This window comes from Melospiza melodia, chromosome 8 (assembly GCF_035770615.1).
Source record: "Melospiza melodia melodia isolate bMelMel2 chromosome 8, bMelMel2.pri, whole genome shotgun sequence".
In the NCBI taxonomy this organism is placed as follows: domain Eukaryota; kingdom Metazoa; phylum Chordata; class Aves; order Passeriformes; family Passerellidae; genus Melospiza; species Melospiza melodia.
In genome coordinates this window covers 26610840-26624551 of record NC_086201.1, presented here as the reverse complement: position 1 = coordinate 26624551, position 13712 = coordinate 26610840, and the positions used below count along the sequence as shown (strand labels likewise).

General features: G+C 38.7%; 1 protein-coding gene across 2 annotated transcripts; it reads left to right on the top strand.

Annotated features, from left to right (window-relative positions):
* The first annotated feature begins 80 nt into the window (after window positions 1-80).
* Window positions 81-9834, top strand: STRADB (STE20 related adaptor beta). Of its 2 annotated transcripts, none has more exons than XM_063162398.1 (12): window positions 81-183; window positions 2693-2749; window positions 3089-3169; window positions 3529-3628; window positions 4252-4373; window positions 4881-4959; window positions 5432-5555; window positions 6016-6187; window positions 6601-6705; window positions 6934-7163; window positions 7720-7762; window positions 8222-9834. In XM_063162398.1, the coding sequence occupies exons 2-12, from the start codon at window positions 2738-2740 to the stop codon at window positions 8372-8374; spliced, it is 1221 nt and encodes a 406-aa protein (XP_063018468.1). In that variant the 5' UTR covers window positions 81-183; window positions 2693-2737; the 3' UTR covers window positions 8375-9834. The 2 variants fall into 2 exon arrangements, with proteins under 2 accessions (XP_063018468.1, XP_063018467.1); XM_063162397.1 differs by having other exon boundaries at window positions 4851-4959.
* Window positions 9835-13712: the final 3878 nt, after the last annotated feature.

Below are 13712 nucleotides of genomic sequence, written 5' to 3'. Positions count from 1 at the left end.
GCGGCTCGGCTGCGCCGAGGCTCCGCGCCGGCCGCGCCCTCTGCCCCGCTGCGGGGGCAGCCGGGCGGGCCGGGCAAAGGGAGCGGCGCGCACCGAGCTCGGCAGGCGGCTGCGGGAAGCGGAGCCCTGTCCCGGCCGCCGCGGGAGGCCAGAGGGAGACGGGGGCCCAGCGAGAAAGGCGAGGTACGAACTTAACGGAGCGAGTGAGAAACTGAGGGGGAGCCTGCGGGGCGTCCTTCCGCACATTGCGGTGCTTTGTCACGGACGGATCATTTCACTCGAGATGCACGGCCGAGAGCTACCTCAATCGCTGCGAACGCTGAAGTAGGAGCTGCCGCTCAGCGTCAGCAGAACCCAGTAACGCGCGTTCTCCGTACCGGGGCTCGGCTCCCGAGCCTTCACACTCCCCTAGCTCACAGACACAGGTTTCTGTGGGTTTTTCTGCCATGCACTGTTTGCTAGCTGAAGCTTTGGACAAAGTGCGATGGATGTATCATTTTACCTGTACAACACTGTCACTATCTACAGTACAAAAAAAAAGCCTGCGATACTGAAGGAAGAATGAGGGGGCAGGGAAAAAGTTTATATGGGGACATGATCCAAAGCCATATTGAAAGATGGAAACAATGTCAAGCTACGTAAGAAAAAAAAATAAAAATCTTAAAACTGTAGTGTTATTTGAGTAAATGTAGATCACGGATGTTTCTGTTGGCTGCCTATACATATACATCTTTGAAGCAAGCCTACAGTAATTTGACTTTGGTATATCATAGTTATTAAGACTGTATTCTTTAGCTGAGCTTTCATGGTGTCATATTGCAAGCAGCAGAATAGATTGTCTTGTGTAGCAGAATGAGGCATCTTCTTTCCAGGATGCTGTAGCCATTACAGTGCTAGGCAGTATCCTGAAGCACCTGCATTCAGTTTTGTGTTTTTCCTACTCTGCTACAAACTTCTTTAGTGAAGTTGCGAAGTTGTTTAAATAAGCGCAAATCCTCTGAAGGTGCCCAGTACCTGATAGGGATTGACTTTTGTCTCTGTTTGGTATCTCTAGTAAGGAATTACAGCAGATCTTTGGGGTAAAAATGTTACTGGAACGGCTTATATCCAAGCCATTGGCAGTGAATGGAGTGGTGGGGGCTTGTTAGCTTTTCAAGAGTGTTCCCCTGATTAAGTAGTATACATAATTTAAATGCAGGATATACTCAAGCTTAGCTCCTTAATAAAAAAAATTATCAGTTTCTGGTATAGTGCTTCAGCCTTTATAAGTTAACTTTCATACAAAAATTGCATATTAACATGGAATAATTACCTGCATCTGACTTTTTATCAGTTACCAAGTAGAATTCCTCATGGTGGCTGGAAAGCTACCTCTCAGGAAAGGACCTGGGGTTGCTGTTTGACATCTGGCTGAACGTGAGCCAGCAGTGTGCCCAGGTGGCCAAGGCCAGTGACATTCTGGTTTGTATCAGCAGTAGTATGGCCAGCAGGACCTGGGAAGTAATTGTCCCTCTGTACTTCCTGCTGAGGCCAGTTTGCATCTCAAGTTCTGCATTCAGTTTTGACCCCCACACAAGAAGAACAACATTGAGGCACTGGAGGGTGTTCAGAGAAGGGCAGCAGAGCTGGTGAAAGGAGTGGCTGAAGGAGTTTAGCAAGGATATGAGGAGGCTCAGTCAGGGGGACCTTCTTTACAGTTACATGAAAGGAGATTTTAGTGAGGTGGGAGTTGGCCTCTCCTCTCACATAACAAGAAATAGGATGACAGTAACTGGCCTCAAGTTACACCAAGGGAGGTTTAGATTGGATGTCAGGGGAATTTTCTTAACTGAAAGGATTGTTAGCCATTGGAACAGGCTGCCCAGAGAAGTGGTGGAGTCACCATCCCTGGTAATGATCAAAAATCACGTAGATGTGCTGCTTAGGGACATGGTTTAATGGTGGGCCTGGCAGTGTTAGGTTAATGGTTGGATTCTGTGATCTGTGAGGTCTTTTCCAACCCTAATGATTTTACTGTTGAAGACTTGCTATAGCTAAGGTAAAATAGTCCCATTCTGTACTTACAGAAGCTTTGATACTCTTACTAGGCATCTCTCCCACTGCCTAAGCCTCCAAAGCATCAGACATAAAGTTTGCTAGAGGACTTTCGGAGAGGCTACTCTGATCTGTGAGGGAATTGCTTCTCTTTTTTTTTTTTTTTTTAACTGAAATCCCTTACAATACTATTTCCTACCTCACTTGTGAAATGTAAAGTGCAATTGCTTCTGCCTTGCTTTTTTTTGTGAGCTAGTTCAGCTGCACACCGCCAAGCCAAGATCTGCCTAGCACAGCTGTGCTCCTTTAAAACAACAGACAATAGTTTCTTTTCCAACAAACTGCCAAGGATTCATAAGTCTGTTATTTTTTACTTTTTGCACTTCTGCAGTTAACTTGCAAGTAAATTGATTGTTCAGAACTGGCAGTAAAATTTCTAAATCCATAAATTAAAAAGGAACACGAGTTGACGTGTAGTCCTCAGTGTAGAGTTTGAAACTGATATGGTACTTAAATAGAAGCAGACTTTTGCTGAGCTGGAGTTCTGGGGGTTTTTGTGTGATAGCTGACAGGAATGCCTCACAGTTCTGATTAAGGAGATTTAAATTTATCAGAGGTTTATGTATCATCTTACTTTGCTACTTTATTTTTTTCCTAGGATAAATGGGTGTGTATGACTTTCCCCCTGATCTAAAGCGGTTCCATGTCTTGTTTGGTAAGTTTGTCTTTAAAAATTTTGGCTGTTGTACCTTGTTACTCAGCTATACCTTAATATGAAAAGCTCTGCTGAAATGTCTTGCTTGTGAGGATTTCCACAGTGCTGACATGTTTGAACTTCATTGTGTCTGCTTTTGGTGACACAATGAGACTTTAATGTCTCTTCTCTCTAGGTCTGCCATGTGTGTGCTTTCTGCTATTTCTTAACCTCTGATTGACTTGCAGCAGAAGACTTTCTGAACTGGTGCTTATGAGACCTACTTTTTTACATTTTTGCACTGCCATATTTAATAAATAGCAGCAACTCCACCAACACTCACTTGTTTCTGTTCTTAAGGACTGCTCCTGTATTCTGCGTACACCAGTTGAATCAATCAGACCAGAAGAGCTATCTCAGAGCAGCATCCATGAATGCCTGGTAAGAATAGAAACTTTAACTCCCAAGGTTAAATATAAAGCTGGTGCATATTAAAAATAGCCTTATTAGGGAGTACTTCTTGAAATGTTGACAATAAAAATAAAGAGAGTACTTTGGGGCTTCCACTTTGGTAGAAGACCATAGGTATCTAAGTGTTAATCTTGTGCCAGTTTGAAAACAAACACACACAAAAGTTGTAACTCATAAAACTAAGTCTTAATAATGGTAAAAGTACTGGCTTGAATGTTCTCATTTGAGTACTGGACTTTAGCATTAATAATATTTTTGCATTAATTTAAAAAATATAAATTACTTTAAATTGCATAGTCACTTTGAGAACTGTTTCTTCTCTCTGTTAGGCTGATTCTGATCTAGCCTGGATTCCCCCATCTGCAGGAAAGAATGAAACGGTATTTTGCTCTTCTAATGTCTCTCATTATGAACTCCAGCTGGAAATAGGTAACATAAATGAACCTTAAAATATTTCTTCTTCCTTATCAATAGTTTATTGCTAACTGCAGTAAATATTAAGTTTGGAACATGAAGGACTATTCCTATGTCTTCATAGTTGAGAAAAGTGCAGAGCATTGCTTATATTTTAGTAATATCTCATTTCAAGATCTAAGACAAATCAACAATTACCTGGAATTGTCTCTTGATGTTTGTGCATGTACTTGTCAGTTTTCCAAATCTGTGGTATGTGACAATAAATACAGCCTTAAGTAACATCATCATCTTGTACCTTGGGTACCCATGTTGGTTGTTCTAAGGATGGCTGCCTTAGATCCATATGCCTGCATATGTTTATGTCAATATGCATACTAAGTGTTCATTTGGATGTACAATTGATGCTGATGTATGTTTCAAACACTTTTAGTTGTTCTCAAAATAGCAGAGCCATGCTTCACTAATTTGCTGCATATATTTTGCTGCAATTACTTAAGGTCTTGGCATTGTGAAACAAAAGGACACACTGCTATCAATTGCAATTTTAAAACTGGAAAATTATATCTAAACATGAAGAAAACCATGTGATGGCTTATTATGCTTTCCAATGTTAAGGTCGCCATTTCTGGTTTCAGGAAGGAGGTTCAACAATTTAACTTCAGTCTACCTTGCACGGCATACACCTACAGACAGGCAAGTTGCTGTAAGGATCACAGACCTTGAAAATTGCTCTGAAGAGCACTTGAAAGCCTTACAGGTAAAGGAACAGCATTTCTGCACAAAGCCCAATAAAGATAGTGAGGAATACATATGAGATTACTGAGCAAAGGTAGCCTTTGTTTGAACTGGGTCATTTCAGTCTAGTTTTTCCCTCCAAAGGATTAGAATATAATAAATATAATGCATGTGTAAATTTGAGAGTTGCTTTCTGAAGACCACAGCTGACAATTGCTTTAAAAATTGCTTCTCTAATTGTACAGCTTATTTGAAACATCTTCTGTACTGTTATTTAACACCAGAAGTTTGGACTATGAACAAACTAGATTTACTTCTGACAAATGCAATTATGGACAAGCTATTTACATTTCTGTTGCAGGCTATGCACATCACCTGCAATCATAAATGTGTATAAATGCAAAGAAACAATCTCTCTACTGATTACTAAATGTAGTTAATGCTCTTGGTAGGACTGCTGTTCTGTGGTTAACACATCCACTTTCATTTAATTCCATAGAATGAGGTGGTTTTATCACACTTTTTCCAGCATCCCAACATAATGACATTTTGGACAGTGTTTACAGCTGGAAGCTGGCTTTGGGTCATCTCCCCATTCATGGCCTATGGTAAGAACTGTTAACTGCAGTTTTGGAATAGGAGAAAGGACTGATACAAATTGGACCACGTGGTCCATAAGAGGTTTCTCTTTAATCATCTCCTGTCTTGTAGAAAAAACAGACTCTCCCAAACCATTTCTTTAGAGAAAACTTCCTCCCCAATGAAGACTGGTATTTGAACTGCATTAAATTCCACTTAGCCCTAGCACCCACCATGTGAGGAATGGTAACTGGGAGATGTATTTGACTTTATACAGCTTCTGCTAACCTAAATAGAAAAACCTGTTTACATTGAATACAGGTTGGGCACAGACTTGCAGTTAACAGAAGCATGACATGGGGCATCAGTTACATCCATGTAATAATGCACCAGAGTCAATATAGAATGCTGCTCTTGATGAGTCTGTACAGTGAAGGAAACACAGACAAGTCATTTAATAAGACTTGTTAGGCCTAGCTAGGTTTTTTTTTTCACTTCCAGGTTCAGCTAGACACCTGCTGAAGACTTACTTTCCTGAAGGAATGAGTGAAGCTTTGATAGGGAACATTCTGTTTGGTGCAATCAGAGGATTAAATTACATGCACCAGAATGGATATATTCACAGGTAGGAGAATGTCAATAGGTAAGAACTAGAACTAGGACACAAGAACTAGAACCAGCATCTTATCTTAAGTATTGTTTCCTTCCTTTTCCTCTATACCTTCTTATATCAGACAGTGCACAAGTAACAATTTTTTCAATAATACAGCAGGATTAATTTTAACAGAAAATGTGTTTAGACATTTCTTCAAGCCACTTGTTGCAAGAATTATACATCTGCCTGGCTTTGTCTCTTTGAAGCAGAAGAAACAGAGTTATAGAAGGAGTTTCCTTAGTGTACACCCCTTGCAGGGAAGAAGGGCCCTTCTCCAATTTCTGGCACTTTTTTCCTGATCATCTCTCTTAATAGAGACATGAACTCCATGCTAGCATCTCACTATAAGTCAATGAAATATGAAAGTTTTTCTGTTCTAGTAGTACTTAGAGTAATTCTTATAGCTAAAGTTTACCACTTTATGTTACAGGAATATTAAAGCTAGCCACATTCTGATTTCAGAGGATGGGCTGGTTTCTCTCTCTGGCCTAAACAACCTCTACAGTTTAGTTAGCAATGGACAGAAGTCAAAGGTGGTGTATGATTTCCCCCAGTTTAGTACATCTGTGCTTCCTTGGCTGAGTCCTGAACTACTGAGACAGGTTAGTATAAATTACACATAATTTTTCCAATTCAAAGTTAGTGGCAGTATTCAATTTCCAACTTATGTCTGTTTGTAGAATTGCAATGAAATATGTTGAACTGTAACTTCTAAAAATATATGTACATACTGAAGTTTTAGTTCTTCTAGAGAGAACCATTTCTAAAGCTGTTGGTAAGGTGATGCTGTACTAAATCTCTTTACCCAAACCTCCTGGGAACTACTGCAAATCCTGAAACTTGTGTTCAATACAGCCATCAGATTTCTGAAAAAAGTCTGGGGTTTCACAATTCAATTGCTTCAATAGTGTGCAGGTTATGGGGTATTAGAATCTTGTTTTGAAGCAGACACTTGTATTCTTGTTGGCACTGCTCAATGGCCTCAGTGATCAGTAAGGTCTTTCTTCTCTCACAGGATTTGTGTGGCTATAACATGAAGTCTGACATTTACAGTGTGGGAATTACAGCATGTGAATTAGCCAATGGACACGTTCCATTTCAAGATATGCCTCGCACTCAGGTATAATGCTAAACTTTATCTCTAATTAAAAACATGCTGAGCATTTTTTTGTTTTGTTTTACTCACAGGAACCAGTGCTATTACTGCTGAAGTAGTGGCTGCTTTTTGTTACTTCAAATACACATGCCTCTTTCTAGAATAAATAATCCCTCCATCCCTGGAGTTTCATAGCTTATCCTGAATAGGTCTGGAGAGCTGAACTCTCATAGTGCTGTGCCTTCCTACTAGATGCTGCTGCAGAAGCTGAAAGGTCCCACCCACTGTCCTTGGGATATAAACACCTTTCCCCGGGGGGAATCCAGGATGAAGAATTCCCGGTCAGGTGTCGATTCTGGAATTGGTGAGAGCATGACACGCACAATGACCAGTGAAAGACTTCAAATGCCCTTTTCCAAAACATTTTCACCTGCTTTCCACAACTTGGTAGAACTTTGCTTGCAACAAGACCCTGACAAAAGGTAATGTCCTGGTGAAAACTAATTTTTTTGTCACTTCCATCTAAGACCAAGTACAACTCACAGTTTAGAATACAGTAATCAGTTGAATTCTGTTAGAGTCAGAATTTCAGAGCAGATGCACTATGTGAAACCAGACTTGTATTGTAAGAAATGTCTTGTCTGATAAAGGAATCAAACTTTTAAAGTCATTTGGCCCGTGAATTTCTTGTAATATAACTGTTCTTTGTAACAAGTAAAATTAACTTTTAAACATTTACTTTGTCCAAGGGAAAAAAACCCAGAAATCTGAAATATATGTTTTCAATTCTATGTCTCTTTTGAATGAGGCATTTAATTCCTTGTTAAGCAGAAACATGAAAAATAGATTTCTTCAATAGTGCTTTCACACAAATTGAGGCATAGAATGTAGGAATTGTGTGCTGTTTTTCTCATTCTTCACATTTGTCCTGTGGAGGAAAAACCACAGGGCTTAAATTTATTTCTCAATCTGGCCCATTATCCAAATGCAGTATTTTACTTTGCAAAACATAATTATATTGTTCATTTTATGATTCAGGCCATCAGCAAGCAGTTTGCTTTCGCATACGTTCTTCAGACAGGTGAGTTTACTATATTTCATTAAAATACACAATATATAACCTAAATAAGCCACAAAAAGAGCTAGATTACAAAGTAATGAAGTTACCTGGAGCTAAAAGGCATCCTATAAGAGCATACCTGCTTCCCAGGTTTTTTTTAACAAAATGGTATGGATAGAGTGTAGGAAGCATAAGATTAATCAATTTCCCCATTGATTAAGTGGATTTAACTTAACTAAAGGCACCCTAACTAATTGAAAAAAAAACTATTAATAGTCTTAATTTAAAGCAGAAATGTACAGCTGGTTTCATCATCTTGAAAGGCTAATGGAGTGGTGAAAGCAAAACCTCTCATCCTTTTACTTTCAGTACTGTAACATGCAAGAACATGGCTCTGATTTCACATGCTTTTCATGAAGTCAGTTGCAAAGTTATGGAGACTTTTTTGTGCAGCGTTATTTTAACTTTTTGTCTTTCTAGGTAAAGGAACAAACACAGAATTCACTACTGTCCCTGTTACCACCTCCTATTCAAAATAACAGATCAGAGTTCTTGGCACTGCCCTCAACAGCAGTTGGGACTGAACTTGGACGTATTGCTACAAATCAAGATGATACAGACTGGGAATTCTAAATAAATACCAATGATACCTCTCCAGTGTTTCAGACAAGGAAAATGTGATTTGTATTTGCTGCTTTTGTATGATTAAAATACAGTTAGACCAAGTATACTTGAAATGCCATGAAGTGGCTATAATTCATTAAGTTCCTCTGGGCATCACAAAATGCAGCGTGCCTCACTCTCTGACTGTAAGGAAAACTGTGGATAAAGAATGGCTGAGTGCTCACCTCTCTCTTTCAAAGTCTTCCTTAACAAGAGACTCCCTGCTGTAATCTCACTCTGTACTGTATTATCAGCTCACAGTGCTGCAGTCCACATGCCTTTCTGAATTCAGGCCTGGGGTTTGGCCGTGATCTTAGCTAAACATCTATTTGTCTTTTCATTATGACCCAAATCATTTTAGTAAGGAGAAATCCTCCACTTCCAAGATGAAATGTGAAACTGCACAGATTACTTGCTTATGTAAATAAATGTTTCTCTCTCAAAAGACATTTTTTTCACTTAACATGCTGTCATATTTGCCAAAAGTTAGGTATGCATAATTTTTCATGCAGTTCTAATACTGTGTGTTTCCCAAAGAAGTTAAGCTGCTCGGAAGTAGGACTCCTGCTCTTGCATCTCTTCAGGTTCTTAGTACAAATCTGGGCTTTTGCACCTCTGTTTATTGTTGTGTCATTTTAGCAGTTAATCTGAGGATGCCTCACTATGCAAAGTAAGTCTCAAGTTCTAGCAGGTACGGGTTAATTTTGAAGAGTCATATTAAATAATCTAAAGTTACTGTACTTATTTTTATTTATACTGTATTCCTGTTCAGCACCAGAATTTACCAGAACCTAATACTGTTTTCTTAGTAGAAAAAGGCAACATGCATTGAGCTGCACTGGCCCTGCTGCTGTCAAACAAGCCTCTTCTGCAAGGCACAGTTAAATTCTCATGGATCAATTCAGCCATACTAGGATCCTAGTGAATTTACCTAAGTCAGATGAAAATCTGTCTTCTCCCTACAATTCAGTAAATTCTCACCTCTCATACTCTACCAGGCAACTCAAACTGAACAAAAGCAGCTTTTTTTATTTTAAAAACCTGGATATTCTCATCATGTTGTAGCAAAAGCTGTATCCCAAAGCCACTAGTACTCTACTGATGGAAGCATGATGGTGGTAAAAAATTATAAATAAATATTGAATGGATCTTAAATTTTCAACATAAACAACATTCCACATAAGTCTTCAAGTCTTCCATAGCTGAGCAGGCCTGTAGCCAACCTTGAGAATATTGCTGCATTGCCAGCAGCTTTGCCACAAGGCCTTGAAGACAAAATGACTTAAGCCTGAGAGACACATAAAATTCTAAATGACCACATAAAAGTATCAGCAAAAAAGTTGATTCTACTCATTATGCTATGAAGAGAGCTCTATATTCCTAAGCTTAACATGTGAAACTTAAGATTAAAGACTTATCAATACACTTACCCTATCTGCCTCCATTTATATCTGTCATTCCTGGACTTCTGTTTTCACCATAGTCCAGCCATACTAACAGCTTCTTGTTACTACAGGGGGAAAAAAATCATATCTATGTCAATCGTTAGGTAAGGAAATAGTTGTTGAAACTAGAAAATTATTCTGATTAAAAAATATTAATAACCTAATTGTGTACTCTTGCAGAAGGTACTATTTTCATGTGAACCCCATGTTCTTAATTCTAGGCCATTATAGAGTTGGGACAGTTTGCAAACTGAATATGTTACATAGCATCTACAAGTAACTTTTGACTAACATAGTACATGTAAAAAAGCAAGTCAAATAAGTGAGAACACACATGAAGTTCCACATATTTTAATTACACACCTCTGAATAAATATTTCTACTATTAAAAACTGCAGAAAATTTCAGGCAGCTTAACTGCTAGTATTTTCAAGCTTCTCTTGCAACAAGTGCCATGGACTCTATAAAAATGAACTTGGATACTAATAACAGTGTCAGTACAAATTTATTCAAACCGCTACATGTTCCAGTGGAGTTACTTTGCTGCCCTCTCTGTGGAAAAAAAATTTAAAATATTTCTAAACACTGTTCCAATTTCTGCACTGACATTAAGAAGAAAATCAAATCAAATTTTTTAAGTTAAAAGCCCACAAGTCTTTACTCTTAGAAGTACTGCTTCTCAACAATTGCATCTCTTCAAACAAAAGCAATTAAGAGGCACTATGACTTCTTGAAAATACTCCCTGGATTATATTTACTGAAAGGTTTTATATAATTTTGCTCATTAACTGTGATGCTTTCTATTAAGGAATAATGCAAAATAACTACTATTAGGAAAGAAGATGTATAATCATATTTTTAAGGTTTCAACTACCTACCACTGAAAAGATGATCTGGGAAACAATTGTTCTGAAAATCTGAAGTTTTTGCATACAGTTAAGTTTTCAAAATCTGAGGTTGATGATCTGCATTGTTAAGATTAAAGTTGCAGAGACTTTCTATTCCAAGCTGACAGTTTTAAGCACAATAGTTTTTTGTTAGGTTGTGGTTTTTTTCAGAACACTTGTTTACTCTTGCTCACACCAATAATGTGTGTTATCAGCATGTTAATTAGAGTTAAAACTTGGACTTGACATTTCCTAATATCTTGCATTTAGGCTCCATATGATATATTTTCAGAGGGACTTAGAAAACCTATGCATTTGCAAAATCTCATGGCCAATGAAACAGAAATCTATCTAATCTGGTAACTTTTGAAATACTTGTGAAAACAACCCAAATGTTTTTTTTGTAGCCACCTTTGATTAGGCTAGCATTTAGCACTGTATAATAATAAATACCTGTATAATAGAAAGCTTCTGTTAATTAACATTATCCTGAACATATGCTCAATGCTATTGAGTGTCTCACTGTCTTGATGTGATACCACAGCAGTCTGTGCATGACTGAATGGATGAACACAGAAGAAAATTTGATCTACTCAGAATCAACTTGCTCTGATACATTAATTCCTCACTTTAAAGAATATCAATGCAACAAGTTCCCATTGAAGAGAGAACACTTTCTTCCACTCGATGAACAGAAATAAATATTTTTTTTAAATAACAGAGTTTTGCCATACCTCTCTCTTTCCCCTACCCCTCTCCTTCTCTTCAAGTGCTATCAAAGTAGTTTTTAACCCAGAGGATTGGTAAAAATATGGGAAAACATTTGAAAACCACTGTTCTGAACCTCTCTTGACAAGAGGCAGGTACCAAAGTAGGTGATTTACATACCTACTTAACATGCCTTTAATGCTATTAAGTTGCTTTCCTGAAGTATATTAGCTTGTCTAATAAACCTCTGAAACAACCAAGGTAGCAGCAATGGCCTGTCCTAATGATAGCCATCCCTACCCTGTATGAACAAGGAAAAACTATTAAAATTCAGAAACAGTACACATTACAGCAAAGACCTCAAAGGACTGTAAGAACCATAACATGAAATGAAACAATCAGATGTAACAAACAAAAAATTGAGTTTATAAAAGAAGAAACCACTGAAAATTGAGGTGGCCTACTAATAATCTGGTAGCAGAAAAACATTTGGTATTCAACATAATTAAATCTATCCAGGAACTTGAGACAGGATGAAGGAAAGAATATTAGGTTTAAACAGGTGCCTGTGGAAACCTCCATAATTCCCAGATGAAAACAACTAGTTCTACTCTATAAATTAGTTACATATGTTTGTTTCTTATCTGAAAGACTATCCCAGAAACTTCTGGAAAAATTCCCCAAAGCCCATATGAAGTTAGCCGCAATGAAGTGGTGGTTTTATGTTTAGATATGGTTATAGAATATACCATTATTACTGAATTCACCTTCATACTCAGATTCATGGAATTTAGTTGTTCTCTCATGAAATCCATCTGCAATGGAGGAGAATGGATTGCTGGCAGGATGCAGAGGTTTTCCTCTGTTTTGTCAATATTTACATGACATATGGGTAAAGAGTATCAATGCTGAGTTTATCTACTACATTTTGTTTTCAAAGTTTGCTTATTCTTCATTCAGTATCAATTATCTTTCTAATTCTCACATTTCATGCAGTCAAAAGAAAAATATTCTTACAAACAGATGTCCTTTTGCCCATTGGAAATCTGGCAAGTCTGTTATGGATGAGTTTTCTTTAAATGCTTTCCTGGTTTGAGGTGGCTGTTGTTCTACAGTAGCTGATGGAGCCATCACAGACTTGTGGAATTATATATTTTGCTGGCTGTCATGCTATTTTTCCTGCTCCACTTTCTGATTCAAGTTTTCCTTATCATGGGAGAACACATGATTTTGAATCCTTGGAGCCTGCAGCATGTGATGTTGAAAAAGGTGGTTCAGCATACTTTCCATGATTTTTCTTCACTACATTAGTAGATTTCCTCAAACTAGTTTTGAGAACAAAGTCGTTTGGTTTTCCTTCCTAAATAGCATATTTATTAACATTTGACCCAGACACTGGTGGCATGGTAATGCACATTTCTCTACATTGCTTCTCTTTTGATATCCAGTCAGGATTTTTTTGGCAACTTTTCTTTCTCCTTATGTTGGACTTGTAAAATGACCCATTTTGGCGAGCCATGGCCTACAAAGGTGCTTGAATATCAGCATCACAAGCATTTAAAATGGAAGAATTTTACTGCAGTTCCTACTCTTTTTAACAATTTCAAATCTACAGTTTTTTTTCTTTTTTGTTGATTGTTTTGGAATTTTTCGGGGTTGTTTTGAGTTTTATTTGTTTGTTGGGGTGAGAAAGGGTGGAGAGGGTCATCTCCCCCCCTTCAAAGTACATTAATCTGCTTATATTCACTGTGAGGATTAACTACTACATCTGGCAGTGGGTATGGATGTTTATCCAAGAGAGGATCATGTTTTTTGTCTCTGTATCCCTGTTTGAGCCTGCCTGTGTCCTGAATAGTCGTGCTCTCATGGCTATTTTACTGAATACAGCACAGGCAAACTGTACAGGCAATTTTCAGCTACCGAGGGCTCTACAACTTGTACAGTTCGAAGAAAAGGTTACATAAATTTCAAATACAGAATTATTAAAGCGAACAGCTTGGTTCGTGTGTAGGAGCACGGGGGAATTTTTCCTTTTCTGACTGGGTTTCCCACTTAGATCGCATTGCCCCAAACCACCGACCGACAGCAGCACGACCGCTTCCCTCAGGCCGCGTCCGACATGGCGGCCCCGCCGCCGCCCCCTGGCGGCCGTTACCGCGCGAGGGCAGGGCGGGAAAACGGCTGAGGGGAGAGGGGGGACCGGGCAGGGCTGAGGGGAGAGGGGGGACCGGGCAGGGCTGAGGGGGAAAGGGGGGACCGGGGCAGGAC

What these genes read in the sequence shown, in the direction of transcription:
- STRADB (XM_063162397.1), top strand. An exon ending in AGCACTTGAAAGCCTTACAG is followed by an intron (nt 4,374 to 4,850) that starts GTAAAGGAACAG and finishes TTAATTCCATAG; the next exon opens with AATGAGGTGGTTTTATCACA. An exon ending in CAGAATGGATATATTCACAG is followed by an intron (nt 5,556 to 6,015) that starts GTAGGAGAATGT and finishes TTTATGTTACAG; the next exon opens with GAATATTAAAGCTAGCCACA.